Below are 25433 nucleotides of genomic sequence, written 5' to 3'. Positions count from 1 at the left end.
TCATCACGGACCCTGCCGTGAAATGCATTGCACTAAGTGCAACAGTAAGGGACACACCGTCCACTACTGCAGGGAACCAACCCAACCAACCACTCCAGCCATAAATGTTGTAATAGACTGTACATGTTATGAGTGTAGAGAAACGGGGCACTTCCGAAGGGAGTGCCCGAAGGCAAACAACAGGAATACCGGGGGAAGTAGCCAAGTATTCGCAATGGACCAGGAGGAAGCCGTTGCAGACCCCACTGTTGTTACGGGTACGTTTTTCCTCAATAGCACATTAGCATGAATTTTAAATTTATAGAGGAGTGGAGAGGACTTTTGTGAGTCATAAATTTAAAATAAATCTTTTCAAACAAGCACCCCAATCATTAAGCAAAACCTCCGTAGTAGTAATAACACTTTTCCTGATCGACTTCACAATTGTTACGATAAGAAGTTCCCAAATAGCTGCTAGAAATGGATTGCCTTGGTCTTCACCATACCAATTGCATGTGCTATGAAAAGATCCTTTGCGTTAACCACCGACTAATGAAACCCTATCAATTTATAACGACAAACCTGACACAACTCCCAAACCGTTTCTAGCTCCAAAATCCCGTAGCACTCATGAGAGGAGTACTATATCCTTTGCAACCTTCCCGAAGTATTACCGACAGACTATTTAGGAACAGCACACGTACGACGAGTCAAGTTAAAACTTGGAGGCTAGGAATGATTACGGTTAACCTATCACTACAAAGTGTGTATGCGAATGGTATACACAAAGCGATGATAGGCGGACCATGTATGAATTCAACTATGAAGTTCAAGACAAAGCCGACATGTATTACTAGTGAACAATGCTAACATTTAGATGAACATAGAAACCCAAATCCACACGACCTATATCATTCAAAACAACAGACATGATAATGAAGGTCCGATGGAACACCCACACTAGAATCTAGATTCACTAGAGAATAAGAAGCGCAAATGGAACAGAAGTGCCCACATCCTCCCTCAAACAATTAACGTCCTAGTCGAAATGCGTATTTTGGGACGAAATTCTCTCTAACGGGGGGATAATGTAACACCAGTCAAATTAGGGTCAAAACTAAACTATTATAAAACCATAATTGGGATGTACCAAGTGGTAGATATCATAACGAGGTTTCCAAAAATATAAAGAACACTAAAATCCGAGTTATAACGAATAAGTTATGACCGATCGAAGATCCGTAACAATACCGGTAAAGCGTTGTTAAGCCTAAAACGCGAAATCTCAATAAAATACCTTTCGGCCTTAGGTATCTAAACGAAAGTCGTAGATTATACTAAACCGTGATCGTGCATCAAAATAACGGCCAAATCCGACTTCGTATGAGAAAGTTATGATTTTTCTAAGTTTTGGACATAACAGTAGACAACTAAAAACTCGAAATAGAGATCGAGAGACTTTTGGCCGAAACAACCTAAACGATAAACAAAGTCCTCAACAATAGTAGCACAACGGTGAAAAGTATGATGAGAACGAATGTCGGATGAAGAAGTTATGGATTTTTAACGGACTTTTCGTGTCCCGGCCTGTTAAAAGTATATAATTAAAAATAAAGTCAAAACTAGCCGATGGAGTCTAAATGAAAGTTGTAGGTTATAGTCTCGCCTACGCGTAGATATAAAGAACGCGAAAAACGGAGCTCGTACGCAAAAGTTACGCAATTTAGAAGTTGGAAAAATCACATTATGCCCCGCGTAATGTGTTATGCCCCGCGTACCAGAGGATAGGAGCCTCGTCCCATCGGCCAACAGGCTCTCCCATCAGACAGAATCCCTCCCATCCGAAGTGCGTAAGCAGTGACGTCCGCTACACCCTACGTAACCCCGTGCGCCCAGCGTACCGAGGCGGTTTAACCTCTTATAAAAGGGGTGCGAGGGTTCCGGTCATATTTGCTCATTTCTTCCCTTTCTCGCGCCAAAGCTTTACGTTTAAACCCTCGGAGCCATGCCGAAGTCCCGTTTTTCATATCCAAGTTTGGAAGGAAGTTTTACGCTCCCGAGATTCCCGAGAATCCCAAGAAAATCCGCTTTCTCCTATCGAAGTTCTGCTCAATTATTGTCTTATCTTCTTCAACCCGCCTCTTCTACCAAGTGAGTTCATACCCCCTTTTATACACCTTCAAATACTTTATAATGTACTTTTAATACATTTCGGGGGAGAATACAAGTAAACACACGGTTAATCCCGAGTGAAAACGTGAAAAGTCTTGTAATACTTTGCATGCATTAGATTTATACAAAATGCATAGTATCCAGGGTAGCCATCCTTGTTAAACCATTTTATGCATTCAAAGAACTTATGATTTATGCTTTATCAAACATTGTGAAAGAGGATAAACATTTCATACAAAACTATTATTTTAATACAGACTTAGTTGAGAATCCGTGAGACGATTACATCTTCAATGCCACCTTTTTGTTAAGAGGTACTACCTAAAGTCTTGTCTATTATAACCAGAGTCTCCCGTTAGGAGAGCATGTCAAATGTGTATAGATCTATACGGGAAGTCATGATCCCGCGCCCTGACTGTTAGCTACAATCCTTTGGGTGACAGTTTGTCATAACGTTTCGACACCTAAAGACCGTCGCAACAGGCATATTATGTTTAGTATGGTTATAAAACTCACCAGATAGACAATTATTATGGTATTCTGCTTTGATGAATGGGTAGCTATTAAAACTATTCTTCATCTAACGAGTGCGATCTTCTTTTAGCTATATTACATAAAACTATGTCTCAACCTTTAAGCATGTCAGTTGCTTGCGATTTTCGGTCTTGGACATTAGAGACTGCCTGTTACTTTAGGAAAATAAGGGATTTTCCTGTATCCAAAACAATCAACTAATATGAAAATAAGGGATTTTCCTGGTACAACTATTTACAATTCACAACACGAACATTTATATGCATTTCATACTTTTATAAGAAAATAAAGGATTTTCTTGGAAAACGCACGAACTTTGGAATGGTATACATTTTCTCAAAACCGCTTATGAACTCACCAACTTAATTGTTGACACTTTTTCTTTGAAATAACTTGTATTCTCAGGGAACCGCTAAGCAGGTTGGGAAACCAACTTTTGGGGATTAACGCTCTGACGTTAATTACTTCTTTTGAAAGCTGTTTATGTATTTAACTTTTCAACATGTAACAAATACAAATATGTAAACATTTTGAAACCTTTATATGTATGGTGGTGTGTACTTTCCTTACTATGAACTGTTATGATACTGAATATGACGTCCTCCGCCCCCGAACGTTTCCGTTGTTCTGCTTAGGGGGTGTGACAACGTGCATACATTGTGAAGCTATTTTATGGTAAGAGGAGCGAACTATAAAAAAAAATATTTGCCATCAAATCCTAAATTCTCCATATGTTGTAGTGAAGGAAAGATAAAAGTTCCTTTCCTTAGGGATCCTCCTCTACTATTGCACAACTTATTGGATTACAATGGTGATCGACGGTCAAAAGTCTTCAGAGAAAACATTAAGATTATATATGCAATGTTTTCGTTCACTTCAACTGGAGGAAAATTTCATAAAAGTTATAATGACGGAAGAGGGGTCATATACATTTCATTTGAATGGACATAATCATCATAGGATTGGAAGTTTGTTCCCAACCCATGACGATGGGCGTCCAAGATTTGCCCATTTGTACATTTATGATACTGAAAATGAGATCGAAGATCATTTTTATACCTAACGTCAACAGATAACGACATCGATATCGTCAATGAGACCGTCATCGACGATGAGATCGCTATCAGTCCATTCTTTGATGCTTGGTTTAAGAACTAATTCTTATGCTAGATGAGACTAACCCATTGGTGAAAGCATTTAGGATGGCTAAAGATAGATTCCATGGCTCATCGATGTAGCCAGTTATACTTCGTTTAATCGGTCAACGTAACAAAGATGGTAGGCAGTATAATCTACCCACTGTATCTGAAGTAGTTGCTTTGATTCCAGGCGATGGTAGTCCTATTGATTCTCGTGATGTGCTTATTGAAGTGCGTGGTAACTGAATCGTGAGGAGGATATCTGAACTTCATCCTTCTTTCATGGCATTGGAGTATCCATTACTTCTTTCATGACGGGTTTCATTTAAATATCCCTCTAATAACAAATTATACACATATACATTGCATGTCATATACATCAAGACTAATAAAATTTGATAGAAATTTGGGTTTTTTTTGTCTAAAAGGGGATCATATATGGGGTATTTGGGTTTTCATTCAGAATGAGTGGATTAAAGTTGTTGTGACTAATGAAAATGCGGAAGCACACGAATGGTGGGATTATCAAAACAATGAACTTTCTTTCTTTAGAGGAAATAGAATCAAATATGTTATTCTGATTCATCGTTGTCATGAAGTGTTTTCATTTTGTTCAGATTTTAATACAGTCACTATGCCAAGTAGAAATATGTGATTCTAGATATATCACAATGTATTCATTATTCTTTGTTTTTTTTTAATATTTTGTTTAATTTGTGTAACATTCATTTCTTTGTTTTTATGGTAATTTATAATTTTAATCATAAAATTAGGTTGGTATGTGTTTTATGATTTTAATCTTGTATGTTACTAATGTACTCAAAGAACTATTGTTATACCTGTCTGTGATCGAGTTTAATTTGTTTTATAACATTGTACTTTCATTTGTTCCTATTATAGCATTCATTGATACCAAAGCATATGCGAATATAATGTGCAGTTCTATATTGTATATAAATAACAAAGAGTATTAAACACAAAAAGTTTAGAACGACAATGTTATGATTTTCCAAAGTATAATGACTTAATATATATATATATATATATATATATATATATATATATATATATATATATATATATATATATATATATATATATATTCAAAAGTACATTGCCTTAATTAAAAACCATGTAAGTCTAAAAAAATCACTTTATGCTTTCAACTTCCCAGGTGCATATGTTAAGAGCACTAGATGTGAGCAACTAGATGTAATACCATTTTGGTGGCACATCACATGCCACATCATCAATGGTGTTATAACACCAAGTGGGGAATGGTCACCATGTTGTATCTTGTTATGACACCAACTTTTTTTTCCACTTTATAATTTATTTTTTATTTTTTTTCATTTTTTTAATTTAGACAAATATTTTTTAAATATAACATAATAAATAAAAAATAATGTTTAAAAATTATAAATAACATATAATAATTTTTAAAGATTAAAATTAACATAAAGATTAAATTACACATAACATCCAAAAACAAAAAAAGAAATAACATCCAAATTCACGAAAAAAAAAATACAATGTTATTCGTTATCGTTATTGTTACCATAAAAGACATAATCCGCCAAGTCCTCTCGAAGTTGTCTGTGTTTATTTGTGTCCTGAATGTCAACAACGCGATGTAAATAATCTGTTGTTCCTGGTTGAAACTGAACGTGTTTGGGTTCCGTTGGGATATAGTGTGCAATATTTCGCCATTTATCTTCTACTACCATGTTATGCATTATGATACATGCATACATGATATATCGTAGAGTTTCTAAATCCAATGGTCGTGTTGCATGTTCGACTATATGTCACTTCACCTTCAGCACTCCAAAAGCACGTTCCACATCCTAACGTGCTCCTTCTTGTCTTCTCTTAAAAAATTTGTCTCGTTCTTCAACCGGGAGGCGGAATGTCTTCACGAATGTGGAATACTGAGGATATATTCCATCTGTAAGGTAATACCCATATTTGTATTCGTTTCCGTTCACCGTGAAAGGAGCATCCGGGGCCTTTCCATTCAAAAGATCGTCGAATATTAGCGACTAATCAAGAACGTTGACATCGTTGTTGGAACCCGTAACCCCAAAAAATGCATGCCAAATCCATAAATCTTGAGAAGCAACGGCCTCTAAAACCAACGAAGGGATCCGTGATGACCACTTGTGTATTGCCCTTTCCATGCTACCAGACAATTTTTCCATTTCCAGTGTGTGCAATCAATGCTTCCGATCATTCCGGGAAACCCATGGCGTTCTTCATGCGCCACATACAATTCTTGTAAATCATGCAACGAATGTTTCCGCAAATACACGTCTCCAAATGTTTCAACAACACCCTTGACAATGTATACAAACTCTCTCTTGCGGTTCTTTCGAACTGGCCGCAACAAATTTTTGCAACGTTGTAAACCCTCGTCTACCTCTAGCATCATATCTTAATTGAAAAAATTTGTACCTAAATATAAATTAACTACAGTTTAAAAATATATTGCATATGTTGTAAAATTAAAGAAACATGTATTACATTTTTATTTATTTTGTATAAAAGTATAGTAAAGAAGCGATACCGGCTTTCCAAGGCGTTGGCGATTCGTAAGAACACATCCCTACTCAAACGAAATCTTCTTTTGAAGTCTTTCGCCCCGTATACACGATTATCCGCAAAGTAATCACGATATAGATGTTTGTATCCTTCCTCGCGATTTCTGTTTAACAACGCACGTCTTGTTAGTAGCGGGGTTGGGTCTGGTTGTAGCAGGTCAGTAGTGTAATAATGATACATCATCCTGAAGAAAATATCGTCATCTAAATCATCGGACGAGTCGAAAGGGTCCATATTTTTTTTTGAAGATAACTGAAACTATGTAGAAGGAGAAGAGAAAGTGTGTGAAATTTTTTATAAAATGGTAAGTATTTATAGGGTAAATGGTTTTTTTTAATAATTAATTTTTTTTAACCGTTGTCATTTAAACGTTTGATAACGTTTAAATTTCATGCGTTTCATCCGGTCGCGACGGCCACGAGATTCAACCTCGACGAGCAAAAACGAATGGGGGGGCGGTGTTCCCCCCGTCACGACACCGTTGAGGCGTGCCACGTCATCACGGTTTCTTCTCGTTTGGCCCATACCGCATGGTCTAATAGAATTAAAAACGATGTTCAACAAAACAGTTATACAACAAAAGTAAATTTTTTTACAAACTATTTAGACTTCAAGCTTATTTTATTTAACAAAAAATATATTAACCGAAAATAATGAAAATCACCTTTCATTTTAGTCTATTTCCTCATATATTGTAAAAACCAACCCTCTGTTTTTACCATTTTACCCCCGATGCTAGAAAACTTAGATTCTATTTATGAAAAATTGTATATGATCAGTAGTTCAATATGCCACTGATTTAAAACTATGAAGTTTCAATCGACTACTTAAGGCTGCATCGAGGTGTTTCTTATGGTGCATATTGAATCAAGATTCAAGAGATGAAACTGATGGTAGCCAAAATGTCATTATAATTCAAAATATAAAATTGTAACATAATCAATATGGTAATTTTGTATGTCTATTTTTAAAATGCCAGAAAGGTCAAAATGTAAATAAGTAAAAAATGTCCAAATGTAAGAATATGGAATTTGTGAAAATGTCAAAATGGTTAAAGACTAAAATTGTGAAAAATGTCAAAATGATAACTTTTTACATGAACCCGGCAAAATAAATATACTGTACATAAGAAAATATCTTACCAGGTAGTTTTACAGGGGACATTATTGTTGGATTAGTAATAGTGGAATAAATTTTTATTTTTAGAAAGTATTAAAGTTCAATTTGTTTTATTCCATATATTTGCAGTAATAGAAAATTATAAATTAAGGGCACTAATCACCTTTTTTTTCTTATTCTACCTTTATAACCTTTTGCAATATTCACAATTGTTCCAGGGGTACCCTGTATCCTCAAACATAAATCACATTTAATAAATACAACAAAATTGAACTTTTCAACTTATTAGATGTGTATGCTAACTAAAAATCAAAGATGACCATCTTAATATATTTTTTTTCATTATTTTTTTAATGACAATCAATGACTACAAATATTAAACACATTGAAAAAGTTTATAAACCGAATTTGTTGTTTAAATGAAGGATTTACAGGTTATTAGAAAATTTTTTTATCAATAATCCTCATGTTATATGAAAATTTGGTATCAGAATATATGTTTATTGTTTTGTTGGAGGGTATACTTCATTGCTATTTGATTTTATTTTCTGAGTGACTATTTTGCCCCTACACATCCTGTCACCTGTTATGTATATTTCTACATGTATGTTTCCATTTTTGACGATACTCATTAAATTGTGTGCATTTTCAATAGCACATGAAAGATTAGTTTTATTATGAACAAGTTGTTTAATTTTCTTCAAGTTATTATGATAATTAATTTCAAATCACAATTATACTCTTCTTTATTATTAAATGAACAGATTTCTAATTCGTGTGAAGAATTGACAAATTGAAAAGTAAAAATACGATAGATGAGATACACTTTACAAAATTGTTTGTTAGTCTTATATATTGGGTTGGTATTTATATAATACAAAATAATTTATAATTTGGTTCCTATTTGGTAGACTATTCAGATAAAAAAAAACCCATAATTTATTTTGAAATTTCCAATGATTTAGGAATCACCTAAAAATTTTCCTATTTGGTGCTAATCTTATACCCAAAATACCCATCCATCCTAACCCTTATCACGCACATTTGCACGTTCTTTTCACATTACTCCAACTGTTTTCTTCTTCAAAATTCAGGTATGATTTTTAACATAAACGGATAACAAAATAGCTTGTGCTTGAGTATTGTAAGTTCATGCATACATATTTCATTCTTATATTCTCTGGATTTTAAATTTTGTTTTCTTTCTTTTGCAATCGTCCAATTTAAGATTTGGCTGCCCTTCATGTCGATTTTACCCCTGTTTTTATCTTCATTGATTTGTATGTATCTTATGGTCCTGTTTTGATCAGATTCTCCTGGATTTGCGCGATTTGTGTAACAAAATTATATGGTTTGGTATTTTCTGCTATTTGTCAAATGGCTGTTAATACTTAGAAATATGTGTTTTACAACTTGTCATTTGATGTTTAATAGTTTAAGGTTTTCATGTTGCACTATTTCCTCATCATTTAATACATACTTTGCATATTTTGGACAAAAGAACGGTTACATAAATAGTAAAATACATAAAAAAGTTGTTGCATATACAACTATCTAGCAGTATATAGTACATGTATGGTTATACAAGCATACTTATATTCTTTTATTCTTATGTATCTGGATGTTACAAATGTAGGAAATCATTGGTGAAGATGATTACTGATTATCGTTTGGTTAGCGATTTACGTCCTAATATAACAAACAAATGGAAAGTGCATGTAATTGTTTCCCATATGTGGAGAACATACAATCCTATCAACAATCGGGTCATATCTTTTGACCTAATCTTATCCGATCAAAATGCAATTTTTTTTCTTTCTATCAACATATATTGCTATCAATATAATTTCCTGTTTTGTCTAACTCTTTCTTATTTACAAAAATCGTGCATCTATGCAACCATTCCTCATTCATTGATAGACTCATTTATAAACAAATTCATAGAAGGAAGTGTCTATAGGATACATAAGTTTGAAGTTATTGAATAATGTACATTTTATCGGCCACTACAGAAAGATATATATGTTAACTTCTTCGATGGTACATTAGTTTCAAATTCTAACCTTCCATTGTCGTTGTTTGAACGATATTCTTTCAATTTCATTCCATTCTGCAAGCTTTCTTCACGTGTTAATGATGTTAAATATCTATCAGGTTAACATTTTATTATTTTTTGTCTTCTTAAAATATATGTGTTAGTAACATGTAGCTTTTTGTAGACGTTATTGGACGTATTTGTGAGTGGGGTGTTGTATAAAAAATTGTTGGAAAAGGCCATGCTTATAATTCAGACATGCGTACAATATTTATATCAGATGAAGCGTATGTTATATAAAACAACTAGGTTTAAACCCATGGAACTCCACGGTTGATAAAGTAAAAATATATAGATTTTAAAATGGTTTTATGTAGAAAAGTCATGATTCTTTAAATTTACATGATAATCTGATATTTCCTGTCAAAATAAAATAATGACGTTTTCATTAATTGGGCAAAATAATAAATAATCGGTATTTTTCCTTGTTCAAAAGTTTATTTTTAGGACTTGATCAAAAAAGTTCCTAAAATATTGAAACTTTTTTTTTTTTTGCATAAAACCTGATCTTAAAAGTAAAAACATAACTTTATTTGTCTAGTAAAATAAGATTTCATAGCTTTTGAAAAAATAATGAATGTTGAAAATGTAATTTTTTTTTTTTTTTAAATTGATTAACATTGTCATTTGTAGGTATTTAGTAACTATGAAAAAAATAACTTATACTTCAATACTAAGTCCTCTGTAATTGTTTTCCTAGTTATTGATATCCATAAATATTCAACTAAAGAAAAATAAATAAAATACAATAAGATTTAAGAACAAAAATAACAATATTTAAATTCAATTTAAAAAAAAAAAAATCACGTGCTAAATCTGCAATTTTACTCACGTAACAAAATTTGCAACTAAACAAAAGCATTTTATACTAAATAATGTAATGGATAACTCTTTAATTCATTCTAAAGTCAAGTTGTTTCTTAAAATTTTAAATATAAGAAAAGACAACACCACCAACTCGTGTATCAAGACAACTGTCAAATTCTCAAATCTCGCTATATTTGGTAGCAAATCAATTCCCACCTGAAATCTCCCCAAGAAATCCAGAAAACCCCATCAGTATAATGAATACATACATAACATTTCAAATTTTCTAATAAAAAACGGAAATCTTGAAAGATTGCATGTGTTTGACCTCGTTGACCGAATATTTGCTGAAGAGATAAGCTCTACTAAAACTTTATAACATTTTGTTTTAAATATATTTGTTAGATCAATTCAAAATTCAAAATATTATATTTGTTTACTAATAATTTAATTGTATTAATGTTTGCAGGCTGTAGCAGATCCATATTTTTATAGTTTAGCTAATTTGGAAACTGAATCATCAAAATAACCGATTTCAAAACTTGAGTTTGATTTTGAAAGGAGTAGATTATCAAAGAATGATGTTAGAGAGATGATTTATAGAGAGGTATGCTCATATTCTACAATTTTACCTTTCCTTTATTTAGCATGCATTTGCTCAGGGGTATTTTCGTCCTTTTCAAGTCACAAATCCTAGAGTGTCACCCCCAGATACTGCAAGAGTACCTCCATGGCAAAAAAACACATAAGCTTCATGTATCCAATGTTAGATTTCACATATTTTCATAGAAATGTCAATTTTAAATATTTTTAACTATTTTTAATTGACTAAAATACCCTTTATCCTATTTCAGTGGTATGAATCGATTCAAGCAGCAGTATGCGGATCTTGAGGAGCAGGAGGGCAAGGAAGGAAGAATCTATCCACTTAAAGGCGATACACATTGTTGCGAAGGTAAGTTTCCAACTTTACCCCTCCCTCTAGAACAAAAAAGGACCAAAAATACGGGAGTTATAAATAAAATAATTTAATATTGTTGTGTTTTTATCAAATAGAGCCTATATGTTTACCAATATAAAAAGATGTTGATGAAATGAATGGGTTTGAAAGGTGTACAAACGCTGCAATTGATCCAACTCTTCGAAGCCCACCAAGATCATCAGAAAGGTCAAAAAATGTTCTAATAAAAAATATTCCAAACAACAATAAAAATGCAAGAAGCTTATCAAGAAGTTCTACACTTAGTAATACATTAATACTACACCCAAATTTATAGGACCCAACAATAGGAAATGTTACCCTTTTAGGATCATTTAAACTTTAAAAATTTGCATTGCTTCCCTTCCAAAATAACTTTTTTTTTCCAGAAAAAATAAGTAATTTTTGTAAAAGGATCATCAATATAGTTTAAAAGTTTATAAAACTTAAAAAGTTCTCTTTCATTGTCTTCAATTAACTATCAATGATTTTAAAAATACTCTACTAATGATCAATCAACCACATTAGCTTGTGAATAACCTTTAACTAAACTTTCACACAATAGGCAAGGTCTCCGAAGGAATTTTCAAGTCTGGTTGTCTCCAAAGACAAATAACTTTAACTTTAATGGTGTAAGTATCTTTGTAGAGATCCATGCCTTTAATTTCGAATCCATTAATTTGTTGTTAGAATCAAGAATTTGTTAAAAACATTGTATTTTTGTATTCGAATACATATTCTTTGAATCCACACAGTTACATAAACATACAATCGAACACAGTCACACTTTTTGTTGTTGGCCTTAATACTGAAGTTGGAATTTTCTTGAATTCTTTGTGTTTTAAATTGCAATTATAGTTTTGTGGATCTAACTAATAATCGCTTATATGAATTTAGTGGTTTAAGATATATCCCTAAAAGTTTTTAAAATCCAATTCATGCTGCAAATAAGAAAGAAATTAAGGTTTGAATCTTTAAAGTCTAATCCATGGTTCTCTTAGGCATTTTATCAAACATATGGTAGACGAAACTTACCTGAACTAAAAAATGATAGATTTTTCAATTGAAAAGCAATTTTTTTCCTTATCTAATAAAAATATATGAGATGATAAAATCAAATTAGTAAGTACCAACCTCTGAAATTTTAGTAGTGCTAGATGATTTCAAAATCCCGGCAATCTCTCGTTGAATATAACATAAAGAGAATTCAATGAATTTGACCTTGAAAATCAATTAACCTATACACATTAGTCAAATTAAAGGTTACCTTTAGGGCTTGGAGGCTTCGTGATCTCAAGTTCGGAAGATGTTTTGCTTAATTTCTGAGTCGTTCTCTTTTGACGAATTTCTTCCACCTGAGAATTCTTAAGCAAGATTGAGATAACGTGAGACGCCAAATAGCACCTGGTACTTACTTTTTCTTTATCGTTACCGGTTTAGTTCCTCTTCTTCTGATTGAACAAATTCTTCAAACCCACCCGCTACATTTTGAAAGAAACTTTACAAGTAAATCGGGAAATTGAGAATGATTTGAAATTCATTGTGTAAAAGAAGAGAAATTGATTGAATGGAGAAAAATCAGGCTTTTAAATAGATAAACAAAATATTTTTATTTCAAAATTTGAATCGAAAAGATAAACAGCGAGATTATAGGATCCTGATTAAGAAGAAGAAGGAATAGATAGAATAACAAAAACGAAAGGGTAAAATCAGTAGTTCAATTTGATAATATGAGCGGGAAAAAAACTTGAGGAGAGGGCTAGCAAATGACACGTGGACTAAGGCGTACTGTTTTATTATAGTAGAGGATTACTTACATTTTTTATAAAATAAAATATATATTAATTATATTCTCTTTGAAAAATAACATCTATGGGTATGAAAGTTAGTGTCTCGATTTGGAGAAAACTTGCTACTTAGTACACCAATGAAGATATAAGAAGCAACAATCGTAATGTAGTTGTCATTCTCACTTCTTGCAAAGTTTCACTTTTCGGAGGTATGGTTTTTTAACAAAAACATTGTACTTAATATTTTTTATGTTTGTTATAACAATTTTTTGTATTAGGTGTTCCAACATTACAGACAACAGGTTCATCTTAATTGTATTTAAACCTTCCAGTGAAGGAGATTGATTTTTTTAGTCTTATGTAAGTACTTACATAGACAAAATTTAACTGTAATATGACATGTTTATCAATTTATCTTATACATGTCATGTTGTTGCTTTATAGTGTATCGACAATCGTAAGTATGTTTTATACATTTACTTTTTAAATATTATTCTTATCAACTTTATTTATATAGGTATAAATTGGTTTTATGAATAATGGATGAAGGAGAAGAGATCATATGTGTTCTTTTGAACGAGACTGCTTTTCCTCTTATTGGTTATACTGTTGATGAATTAGTTAATAAGAGTCTTTTAGAGGTTTGATTCTATATACATTTGTTTTCTTTTATTTAGATGAGAATATTAAGTATATATGTATGTGTGTGTGTGTGTCTATATATATATAAGGCTAGGTTATAATGTGGATGGACAACTATTGTGCGGACGTGTGGACAGTGCTATTCTATGAGAATTACTAAAAGAATAAGTTGTTTAGTATTGTGAATACGTTCAACCTCACAATTATTGTCATTTTTATTCATCCTCACTAATTCTTATTCATTTTTGTTCTCACGCATCGTATTTCACTCATTTTCATTCTTACAGAATACGACTTAATAAACATTCTGACAACATTTTGACAGAATCTGAATAATAAAAAAAGTCTATAATAACCTTATAGACAATTTAATTTGTGAGAATGTGTGATAATGACAATAGTTATGTATGATTGAACGTATTCACATTATCAAATAACATATTTTCTTTGTCATTATCATAGAATAGCATTGTCCACACGTCCGCACAATAGATGTCAATCCACATTTGAACCTAGCTATATATATATATATATATATATATATATATATATATATATATATATATGTGTGTGTGTGTGTGTGTGTGTAGAGGGGGAGGGGGATTTGCTTTATAAGTATGTTAATATTTTCTCATGTATTTTAGGGTGTTGGTGATCCTAAATGGGTATAGAATTTTCTGTTCGAAAATTTATGTGCATATAAGGTTATTTTTACTATTAAGGTAGACAAATTCAATATGTCACCACACTACGTGCGTCTGTTTACTGTAACTAAGTACAACGGTGACATAAAACATGTTGATAACTCCTTTAAGAATACTCCCACGATTGATAATAGTACGGTTGTTCTAAGAAATGATGAAGATGATTATATAGTCGAAGATGAATATGAATCTTTGTCTAAAATTTCTGATTATGAATGGGAGCTATCAGATCTAGCGTTATGGGGACCATGTTTTGATTTCATACCATCAACAATTTCAACAATGGTAATTATAATTACTTTTTTTGCTAATTTATGTCAATCTTACACTTTATGTGTGTTACAATTGATTTTTTTATATGCATAGGATGCTTGTCATAGTAAATAAAATGATGGTGTTGAAACATGTATATCTGCTATAAATGATGTGGAAGATGAAGAAAGTGAGAATGTATGTGTTAATTATTATTATTATTATTATTTCTATAAAGTTTGCTTATTTTTTTGTGGTATTTTTCTTATTATTATGATTGATATTTCAATTAGGTTGGTCATGAAAATATTGAAACTTATATTTGTACCACACCTACTTCTAGCTACACGTTACAACAAGTTGAAGACATTCAAGTAAGTTACAACATATTGTTTATATTTTCTAATTTCATTACTTTATGGTAATATTTTTTACTTCATCTGTTATTGTCATCTATTTTTCTTATATTATGTTTATTTTTCATTATTGTTACTTTCATGTTTATATTCTTACAATTAGGTAGCTTCTACTCAAATAGAAGTTGATTTTTTAGAAGAATCATGTATCGGGTCGTCAATAACACCAAAGAAGCGTCAACTTCCAAAATTGTGTGAGGATTCTACTGATGATGATATTCCTACTTGACTTTAGAGTAATTAAACTTCACATTTGACTTTTCATTTTAACTTAATTTCATTTCATACTAAGTTACTTTATTGATTTGATATTTGTTTTATGGCCTTTTGATGCTTTTTTCATTAATATGTTATTTATGACTAAAATTATTGTTGTTATTTTAAGTCTCACACTTAATCATTATCACCAGATTTTATGTACAATGACACAATTACAATTGTTTTTTATTTTTGCATGTTATTCCTTATTGCTGGGATTTTACCATTTTGCCCTTTGTGTGTTATGACTAATCTATGGTAATTTATTTTTAAAATTTAATCATTAACTTTGGTTTGTTAAACAATAGATTTCAGTTTTTCCAATTTTTAACTTAATTTCATTTAATTGTGTGATTGTTAGTCTTTTTTTATTGTTTTTAATGTTTTTCTTTAATCATATGTTGTTTATTTAGGTAGATATATCATTGTACAATACATGGTAACATTTTACATAATGATGATATAGAACAAAGTACAATCAATATTTTTTTTTATTACACACGTCCACCATTCACCGGAATAGCAATGTACTTATTGTACTATGTAAGTATATTTTAGGCAGCTTACAACATGTATACCATTATTATATGAATAAAATTAAGTATAACTAGCTAGATTTGTCATTATAAAATATTATAATAGGAACAAATTAAAGTACGATACTATAATAAGCAAAAAATATACCTTTTATAAATTTACCTAATCAACAATCAAAAAATTTATACACTTATAATCATGCTACACATATATTTACAACATATAATTGAATTGACATTAGTATCTATTAAATTCTTACCATTATATTCTTGGTTCTAAGTAACCGCACTTGAATGTACAATGCAATAATAAGAAAAAAATCAATGTAGATTTGTCATTGTACATGGTAACAAATTACATAGTGATAATACAAAACAAAGTAATAAACACTTTTTTATACATAAGTGATTTGTATCATTTGAGAGCAAATCACACGTGAGGGCTTCAAGGAAACAAAATCACAACTAACCACCATGAAATTGAAGATCAACAGACCACCATGAAATTGAAGGTGGCATGAGCCATTTGTGATGTTACAAGTCACTGATGCACGAGTCATGCATTAGGAACTTGTGCCATTGCAGATGGCTCATACCATTTACGATTTCCTTTCTAACTTTTTTCTAAATCTACAAATTTTTTACACAAAGCAAAACGTACAAGTTGGGTATACATAGTTTTTCTCAATGTATGAAATCTAACAAAGCACAAACAAAACAAGAAAAAACCAGATAACTTACAAAATTATTAGAGGTGCACAATCTTCGGCCATTAGAGAGGGCAGAGAGTATTCTTCAACTTGAAAATGTTAAAATAAATGTACATTTCTGATTTTTATGGTTTAATTACTATCAGCCTATGGGCTGAAATCACAGCCCAAGTTGCTGCTGAAATCGCAGTGATGCTAACCATCTAAGATTTTGATCGTAATTTTTTATATCTGGTTAATTTTTGGCTAAAACTTGAAAAGTCATTAAGAAAAATAACCAAATTTTGCTTTGCCTAATGCGTATCTCTTTCCCAAAAAAAATGATTGAATTTGTAATTTTCTCTTGTAATATCCTCAATATTTATTTAGTTAATAATTAATCCAGACAATAAATAATACATGCACTTTGAAGTGATCTTTATAAAATTAATAATAAATTTTATTGGTAAAATAAAATGGTTATAAGGCACATTTATAATGGTGTACTTGAATCTCTAAGTTGAAAACCCGGTTTTCATTTTAAGAAAAGAGTGTTAAAGATCTGATATTAAAAAAAAAAAAAAAAAAAAGAGGGTAAAGTTGTCCCAAAAAGCTATAAACATTAATACCCCATTGTGAAAGTGAAAGTTATGAGTTCAATGGTTATCCATTAGTCCAAACTTAATTGCAACAGGAACAAACAACTATAAACTAATATAAGTTACAACAATTAGATTAAAAAAAAAACCAACATGGCTATAAAACAAACAATACACAACAACATTAGACCAGTAAGCAACACAAACTACATCATTTGACAACACTTGAAACAAAGAAAAAAAAAAAACAGAATTTGGTCTCGAGTGGTGGGTGTACAACACATCGAATCACAACAACTTTCTGTATTTTTTTTTTTTTTTTTCATTTCCAAAGTTTAACAATCTTATCATGGCTAGCCGAAGCCACCAAACCTGTAACTGTTGACAATGCCAAACCCGCAATTAATCCTTCATGAGCAGACAGTGTCATGGTCTTGTTCTCTGACATGTTCCATAGCTCCAAAGACTGCATATATTTAAAAAAAAAAAAAAAAAAAAAAAAAAATGCATTATGCATTAATCGGGGTTGTTGAGTTTGTTACAACAAATTAACAGATTAAAAGCTGACCTGGTAACATCCAATGACCAATAAAGAAGCATAACTAGGATGAAAAACACAAGAATGAAACTTATTTCCATTACAGCTGAGATCATGTATACACTCTCCTTCATTTCCAGCCATAAGGGACCAAACTCTCACCGAGTCTTCACTAACAGACGCCAAATACTCGCCCTTCGGGTCCCAGCAAACCGAATGGATCGGTTTTGTATGCCCCTACATATGCAATATCCCAACCAAATAAATCATCATAGATGTACAAAAAATAAAAACTTTTTTTTTTTTGTATTATATATTAATAGCATCCTAATCTCATCGCTATAAAAAGAAACAAATAAAAGAAAATAACCTGTAATGAATGTCGACACGCTTGTGTCTCAACGTCCAGTATCGACACGATATTCTCCGCCGCGGCTGCAAGATATCTTCCGTGGCGCGGCTGGAATCTCACTTGAGCCGTCCCACCCTGATCCATATATTTAATAAAATAATATTCAAAATGGTTAAATCATCAAGAATATATATATATATATATATATATATATATATATATATATATATATATATATATATATATATATATATATAGGGTGAGGTTCAATAGAGAACCATAATTAACCAAGGAACCAATCTTTTTTTCAACTTTTAGAACTTATTTTTTATCAAAAAAAAAAACTAAAAATACAAAAATTCATAATTTTTTATCCTTTTTCCAATGATATAAAATTCGAATTTTTTTTTTTTACGTCAAATTCACAATGTGAATCTTTGAAAATTCACAACGTGAATCCGGATTCACCGTTTCGCATTCACAATGTTAATATATGAATTTAGATTTTTTTTTCGATAAAGAATAAGCTCTAGAAATTAAAAAAAAAAAAAGATTTGGTTCCTTGAAGAACCCATAATTATGGTTCTTTATTGAACTTTTCCCTATATATACATATGCATATGATGGTTGTGAGTTTTTTTTTTTTTTTTTAAACCTTGAATACACGTGAACAGCTGCCATTATTTATGCTCCAATATCTTATTTCGCCATCCCCATCACACGAGCAGATGAGGTCATCTTTATTCGGGTGGAAGTCTAATGACATCACCGATGCAGAATGCCCAATAAATGTACGCAGCGAAAACCCAGGCTGTAATTTAAACTCAAAATAAATAAATGTGTTTTTCTATATTTTTGTCATATTTTGAATCAAGTATAAAAAAGGTGAAGTAACTAACATTATCAGCATCCCAAACACGGACAGTTTTATCAAAAGATGAGGTGGCAAGGCGAGGCATGCTTGGGCTGAATCTCACATCCGTGATCAATGATGAATGTTCTTCAAGAGTTGTCTTTGGCTTTAATGAATCTGTATACCACAATACAGCCTTCAAAAAGAAAAAAAAAAAAAAAATCTTATTATGACATTAAAGTTTTGAAATAAACATAAAACATCTACCCAATTGTAGCTTTATATAATTTGATGGATTTTGGTGATTTACCTTTTTATCATGTCCACCACTTGCAAGAAGTTTCCCATCAGATGAGAAGTGGCAACACACCACTTTACTTGCACTCGCAAGAACAGAACTCACTTCCGTAAATGTAAACTCTAACAACAGATTAAAAATAAATATTAATTTAATTGGTTATTTATGTATATTATAAAGTGAAAAAGAAAGAGTGATAGATAGAAAATATACCAGGTGACTCACCTTTGCTTACATCCATACCACGTCCAACTGGATCCCTTGGATCCGTATCATCATGAGATAAAAAAGACTCCACATTATCATCAAGAGATCCATCCTCTACAAAACGATCCATGTCAGCCTGCACAATGTCCTTATCATCCCACTGCAAAATTTTATTATATTGCCAATAAGAACTAAAAAGGCAAATTCACCTTGTATTTTTGTACAACATACAAAAGACGAAAATGCCCTCACCAATTGATTTGAAGGGGAGGCAAGAGTGGTTGGACCATCGGTGCCAAACATCATCATAGGCTTTGAAGAAGTTGTGTTATGTGGCAAATTAGGCATTGAGATCACGTCTCCAGGTGTATGAGTTGATGGGGTTGAAGGTGCAGAGCTCGGTGAGGGGCCCGCTGTGTTGGCAGTTCCTGAACTGTTTGCGGGCCCCGAGGAAGACACGGGTTGCTTTCTCTTTCTTCCAGTCTGGATTTTAAAATATATTCATACGCTTATTTTTTTACACATAATAGTCGTATAACTTTTAATCACAACATAAATTTTATATTTGGTAAAAAGAGTAACCTGATCATTTCCACGAAAGGAATTTGACATGCTCCCATCTCCTGTTACACTACTTGTCCCCATTATCTTTTCTTGTTGAAGATTTAAATTTGAATTTTGAATTAAAGGAGCAGAGAGTGAATGCTGAAGATGTTGTTGTTGTTGCTGTTGTGGGTTACCATTTTGCTGCTGCTGTTGTTGTTGTTGTTGTTGTTGCTGCTGTAGCTGAGCCATTTTTAACTACAAAAGGTGTGTTTTTTTGGTTATTTAAAGATATAATATCATGCTTTATTCTTACATACCCAAGTAACGAAATGCCTGATTTGTTTGGAAATGGATTATATATGTTTTTTAAAACTATCAAATCATCAAAACTCCAAAGTATCCAATTATATTTAAAAAAAAAAAAAAAAAAAAGGCACCTTGAGCAGCATATCTTGATCACCACGAGGTAGAACAGGCATAGGTGATCCAAGATTTGGAACAACATCACCAACCGAATTAGAAATACCATCTTTACCCCCCATGCTCATGCTTCGATTTCCAAGAAGCATTCTCAGCCTTCTGCTTTCATCATTAGCAGATTGTGATGTCATGTTTTGTTGTGCCAATAAAAGCTGTTGCTGATGCTGTGGTGTTAGCATTTGTAGCTGATGAAGAGGCTGGGAGCCCTGCATGTATGGCTTCTGTTGCTGCAGTAGACCAGACCGCAGCTGATCCAAACCCTATCATACCCCATTCAAGAAAATATCGCAAAAAATTGGAAATTTTTACAAATGGAATTTGTTCGTTGGTTGTATTTTACTATTACAAGTCGCTACAGTTGTGTTTATTACACATGACAGGACAGACAAGCTTTTTTCGAAGATGAGGATGATGAGGGCATTTATGTCTTTTTGCAAAATTTGGAAATTTTTTAAATGGAATTTGTTGATGGGTTGTATTTTACTATGACAAGTCATTAAAGTTGTGTTTGTTACACAGGAGGGCTTTTTTCGAGGATGAAGATGACGAGGGCATTTATGTCTTTTTGCAAAATTTGGAAATTTTTCAAATGGAATTTGTTAACGGGTTGTATTTTACTATGACAAGTCATTAAAGTTGTGTTTGTTACACACGACAGGACAAGCTTTCTAGGGCTTTTTTCGAGGATGAAGATGACGAGGGCATTTACGTCTTTTTGCACACACAAGAGGTCGAGGGCATTTATGTCTTTTGTCACACTGACATTACCCTTATTTAGTCTCAGTACAATGCTTGTCAAACACAGTACACACGGTTGTGTTATGTTATGCGATGTCTTGTCTTGTCTTGTCCTGTCATGCACCTGCATGACACTGCATGACACTGGACAAAACAGGACAAAACAAATTGTACCGTGTTTGTCATGCATTGGACTGGGACTCAGACTAATGTCAACAGGACAAAATCTACAAATTTATTGTCCCATCCAAAAAGATGAACAAGGCAAGGCGTAGACTCGCTATCGAGTATCGATCTCTTGTTTGTGAAAAAGACATAAATGCCCTCGTGATCCTCATCATAAAAAATAGCCCTAGAAAGCTTGTCATGCCATTAAATGATCCATGAACTCACCGTGAGAGGCCATCCTTTCAATGTCAAGTTGTTACCACCTTGATTTGATCCTGTAAAATCGAATTTTGGTTAAATGAATTGATAGTTAAAAGCATCATTTGGTTGAATCTTGTTTAAATCAAATATTTAAGTCAAAAAATATTTAATTGGTGTCTTTATTAGTAAATGTGAAAACATTACCAGGAATTCCAATCAATGACACTTCGGGGCCCGCAGCTCGGGGGTTCAATATTGGATTCATCTCTGTCTTTATCTCCTAATTATTTCCAAATTAGATCATATCACTAATTAATAGCACTAAAAGATTTAACACCAAAAGAATCAATGTATACTTTACAATCTATGTGCTTTTTTATGTAGTGTAATGAAATGAAATACTTGTTAATGATTTTTTTATAAAATTAGCAAACTTGGGGTTTAAGATACTCACTGGTGTAGATCCTGGAAGCTGTTGATTTCTACCTTGAACTTGAGGAGACATGCTTCCAGATGTTCCATGCAACACTTGCCTTTAAAAATTAAAAAAATTGGTTCCAAATAAATGCTATGATGAATCTGTTCTATTATGAAAGTAATGCATCCAGAATAAATAATAGGGTTTCCGTTTAAGGAAACATGGTGTAAGTATGAAATGATTCGATTTATGATGATTTATAACTAAAAGTTCTCGTTGTTTGATGTTTCTATGAAAATTGCAATATAAAACTTGCTACAAATTATGTTTTTTTTTTCTTTTTCAGATGTTTTTGTGACAATATGAAAAAAAACATTACCCTGAAGGTTGTCCAGCTGCAGCTGATTTCAAAATCGATGCATGTTTTGGGTCCAAAAGTTGGCCAACATTCTCACCATATCTTTGCTGAATCAAAAATGAAAAAAGAAAACAAAAAATAAAGTATTTCAGATAGCATGCAACAAAGATATTTAATACTCTCAATGTTTCAACAACAACACGTACATTTAAAGCTATTCTTTTTATGGACTACTTTTATTGAAAGATTGATATAGATTTTGAAAGAAATTGAACACTACCTTCTTTCTAGGTCTACCATGTTGTCACATAATTATATAACATTAACAAAATTATTGTTAATGTTATATAATTATGACTTCAGGCTTAGCAATTTTATAACAAACTAAAGTAGACAATATTTCCGTAGTATGTTGTCATAAAATATAATGCCATTAACATATTTCTTGTTGAGGATGTGAATATTGAAAAAGTAGAAACTTGATAGTTACTCAATAGTATAACGTGTTTAACGTATTTATGATTATTTAGGGAAGTAATACATAATAACATAAATGCAATCTTTAATCAGTTTTGATATAGCAAGTAAAAAAAAAACGATTATTTGAACCCTAAATGATTAAATAACCATAAGCACAATTACATTACCTTAAAAAAAACCCTTCTTAACATCCCAATTTACCAATTCTCAAGAGTTGTATGGATTTTATAACAAATTAAATTCCATAATCATAATTGTTGGGGAATTTCAACAAATCACAATGGTAACATTAGAGCTTTGACCTAAAAAGTAAACGGTTAACCTATTTTGATAAAGATTATGTGATAGTGAATAATCATAATCAAATACTTGAATCTTTATGATCATTTAAGAAGGTAATATATGAAATTAAGTTACTCTACCCTTTAATAAGTTTTCTTGTAGGCTTGTAGCAAGTATAAATCTAACTATTTTTCCCCTATCTACTTGTTGTTAAAGATTTTTAACAATTAATATTGATAACACAAAAAAGTTACTAACTTTAGAATCAAAAAACTTAAAAGAAAGAATAAAAGATCTACCTTCATAGCAGCATCATCTAAAGAATCCCTAGAAAGTGGCACTTTCAAATTCTCCTCATACATCTTTGTAGCCATGGCATTAGCAGTTCCTGGATTTTGTCTCATAAGTGGATCATTTCCCACAAGCCCATTTGAAGCCCCATTTAGTAAGTGGGCCCCATCTCTCCTTTGTTGCTGTTGCTGCTGCTGTTGTTGTTGGTGTTGTTGCTGTTGCTGTTGCTGGTGTTGTTGTTGTTGCTGTTGTTGGTGTTGTTGTTGTTGTTGTTGGGCCTGTTGGGCCTGTTGGGCTTGTTGGGCCTGGCGTTGCAATATAAGTTGTTGCATTTGCATTTGTTGATGCTGCTGTTGTTGTTGTTGTTGTGGATGAGGCGATTGTTGTGGTTGTTGTTGTTGTTGTTGTTGTTGTTGTTGCTCCCTTGCTTTGATTAACTGTGTCTTGAATTATGGAAAGAAAGTGATAAAAGGTTAAATAATGAAAGAAAATTGGTGATTCCATGTCCATATGCTATAAAAATGGAGGAATTTATAAAAAGATTAAAAAAGTATGAGAGCTTAAACTGACCTCAATATAAGAAGCTGCAACTTCAGAGTGCTTCTCATTAGTCCTTGCAATAAATATGTCCCAAAATACAGACCACCATTCGAATAAAAAGCCACCAGGGGCATCGATAGCTAGAATTTATGAGAAAATTTTAAACAATTTGATAAAATGTACATAAAAAAAATACAAAAGATGTTTCTTGTTTTACATAATCTTTGCAATTGATTCATACCAACAGGATCAGATGAGACTTTTCCTTCAGCTTGAAATGCCTGAGCAGAGGCTTTTAAATCCCTCTTTACCAAATAGTCATGTATATAAACATCTAACCTGTTAATTGATAAAAAGCAAATAACAAATTAAACATGAATTTAGTCAAACAACTACATAAAGTTTGAATCTTTACACAAATAAAACCTAATTCAGGTCAAGTACGCGGAATATAAATCAAAATCTACTGAAAAAAGTTAGTCGAAACCAAAAGGAGAAACATTTTGAGCTTTGGACGCTATATTAGATGCATCATGAAGACAATAAATGAATAAATTTAAGTACCCAAAAAAAAAAATTGAAGGACCTAAATTGGAAAATTGTTTCTTTTCTCCATCTTGAAAATGTGGCAATAGTGATTCGTGAATCTATCAAGTAAACCCAATTGCTACATAGAACAAAATTGATAAAAGCAAAAGGGAAAAAAAGAAAGGCGCACAAACCCTAAAATAGCTAAAGGGGCAAAAGACGAAAAGCACAAAATAAGACTGCTAGAACACTTGTCTTAATGATTGATCAACGAAAATTAAAAGATACCCACAACACAAATCTAGCAAAAAATCAAGATTAGGACAAAAAAAAAAGCTTACATTTTATCAGCTTCCCAATTAGCTTGAGACATTTTTCTTCGATCAAATATTCCTCAAGCAAAAAGCTCAAGAAAACAAAGTGTTAGATCTTCATATAATATGTATTTGGGCTTTTTCGTTCTCTCTTTTGAATCCTTTTTAACGATTTATGGAAAATTCCAGAATATTATTGAGTAGAAGACAAGATCCTCAAGAAAGAGAGAGAAAAGGGGAGAGAAAACCCCTCTTACTGACTAAAGAGAATATCAAGAACTATAGTCCTGGTTCGTTTATATATTTGACTGCACAAAACAATTGACGCGAAAGAGATGGGTAGACATGGATATTGCCCAAAAACGAAAGGGTCAGTGGCATACGTTATAAATAAATAAATAAACTACAATATATATATATATATATATATATATATATATATATATATATATAAAAGTTTAAATAAAAATATTAAATAGTTTGAGAACGTAAAAACACTATGTTTATGTTACTATGTTTATGTTATTATT

At 31.9% G+C, this 25433-nt stretch overlaps 1 protein-coding gene and 3 long non-coding RNA genes across 9 annotated transcripts; 2 read left to right on the top strand and 2 right to left on the bottom strand.

Annotated features, from left to right (window-relative positions):
• Positions 1-10447: 10447 nt before the first annotated feature.
• On the bottom strand, positions 10448-11648 carry LOC111907984 (uncharacterized). 2 transcript variants are annotated; one of them, XR_008223978.1, is made up of 4 exons: positions 11518-11648; positions 11284-11427; positions 11079-11172; positions 10448-10662 (listed from the first exon to the last, which is right to left on the bottom strand). It is a non-coding gene; the product is annotated as an uncharacterized LOC111907984 (long non-coding RNA). The 2 variants fall into 2 exon arrangements; XR_006191812.2 differs by having other exon boundaries at positions 11079-11160.
• On the top strand, positions 10676-13864 carry LOC111907985 (uncharacterized). 2 transcript variants are annotated; one of them, XR_006191813.2, is made up of 5 exons: positions 10676-11053; positions 11131-11211; positions 11301-13424; positions 13494-13575; positions 13733-13864. It is a non-coding gene; the product is annotated as an uncharacterized LOC111907985 (long non-coding RNA). The 2 variants fall into 2 exon arrangements; XR_002855731.3 differs by having other exon boundaries at positions 11301-13575.
• Positions 13865-14460: 596 nt separating this feature from the next.
• LOC122198008 (uncharacterized) lies at positions 14461-15564 on the top strand. Its single transcript, XR_006191811.2, has 4 exons — positions 14461-14846; positions 14928-15011; positions 15107-15187; positions 15333-15564. It is a non-coding gene; the product is annotated as an uncharacterized LOC122198008 (long non-coding RNA).
• A 1829-nt stretch (positions 15565-17393) lies between these two features.
• Positions 17394-25227, bottom strand: LOC111908014 (transcriptional corepressor LEUNIG). Of its 4 annotated transcripts, none has more exons than XM_042902470.2 (18): positions 24931-25227; positions 24303-24400; positions 24092-24201; positions 23530-23964; positions 22490-22575; positions 22147-22225; positions 21897-21972; positions 21717-21766; positions 20543-20833; positions 20142-20360; positions 19812-20042; positions 19566-19719; positions 19365-19474; positions 19101-19250; positions 18857-19012; positions 18220-18336; positions 17880-18086; positions 17394-17777 (listed from the first exon to the last, which is right to left on the bottom strand). In XM_042902470.2, exons 1-18 carry the CDS (start codon positions 24960-24962, stop codon positions 17634-17636), a joined length of 2745 nt encoding a protein of 914 aa, XP_042758404.1. In that variant the 5' UTR covers positions 24963-25227; the 3' UTR covers positions 17394-17633. The 4 variants fall into 4 exon arrangements, with proteins under 4 accessions (XP_042758404.1, XP_023759592.1, XP_023759594.1 ...); XM_023903824.3 differs by having other exon boundaries at positions 20543-20845; positions 24931-25226; XM_023903826.3 differs by having other exon boundaries at positions 19578-19695; positions 20543-20845; positions 24931-25226.
• Positions 25228-25433: the final 206 nt, after the last annotated feature.

This window comes from Lactuca sativa, chromosome 5 (genome assembly GCF_002870075.4).
Source record: "Lactuca sativa cultivar Salinas chromosome 5, Lsat_Salinas_v11, whole genome shotgun sequence".
In the NCBI taxonomy this organism is placed as follows: domain Eukaryota; kingdom Viridiplantae; phylum Streptophyta; class Magnoliopsida; order Asterales; family Asteraceae; genus Lactuca; species Lactuca sativa.
Note: the sequence above shows the minus strand (reverse complement) of the source record. Positions and strands in the feature narration are given on the sequence as shown.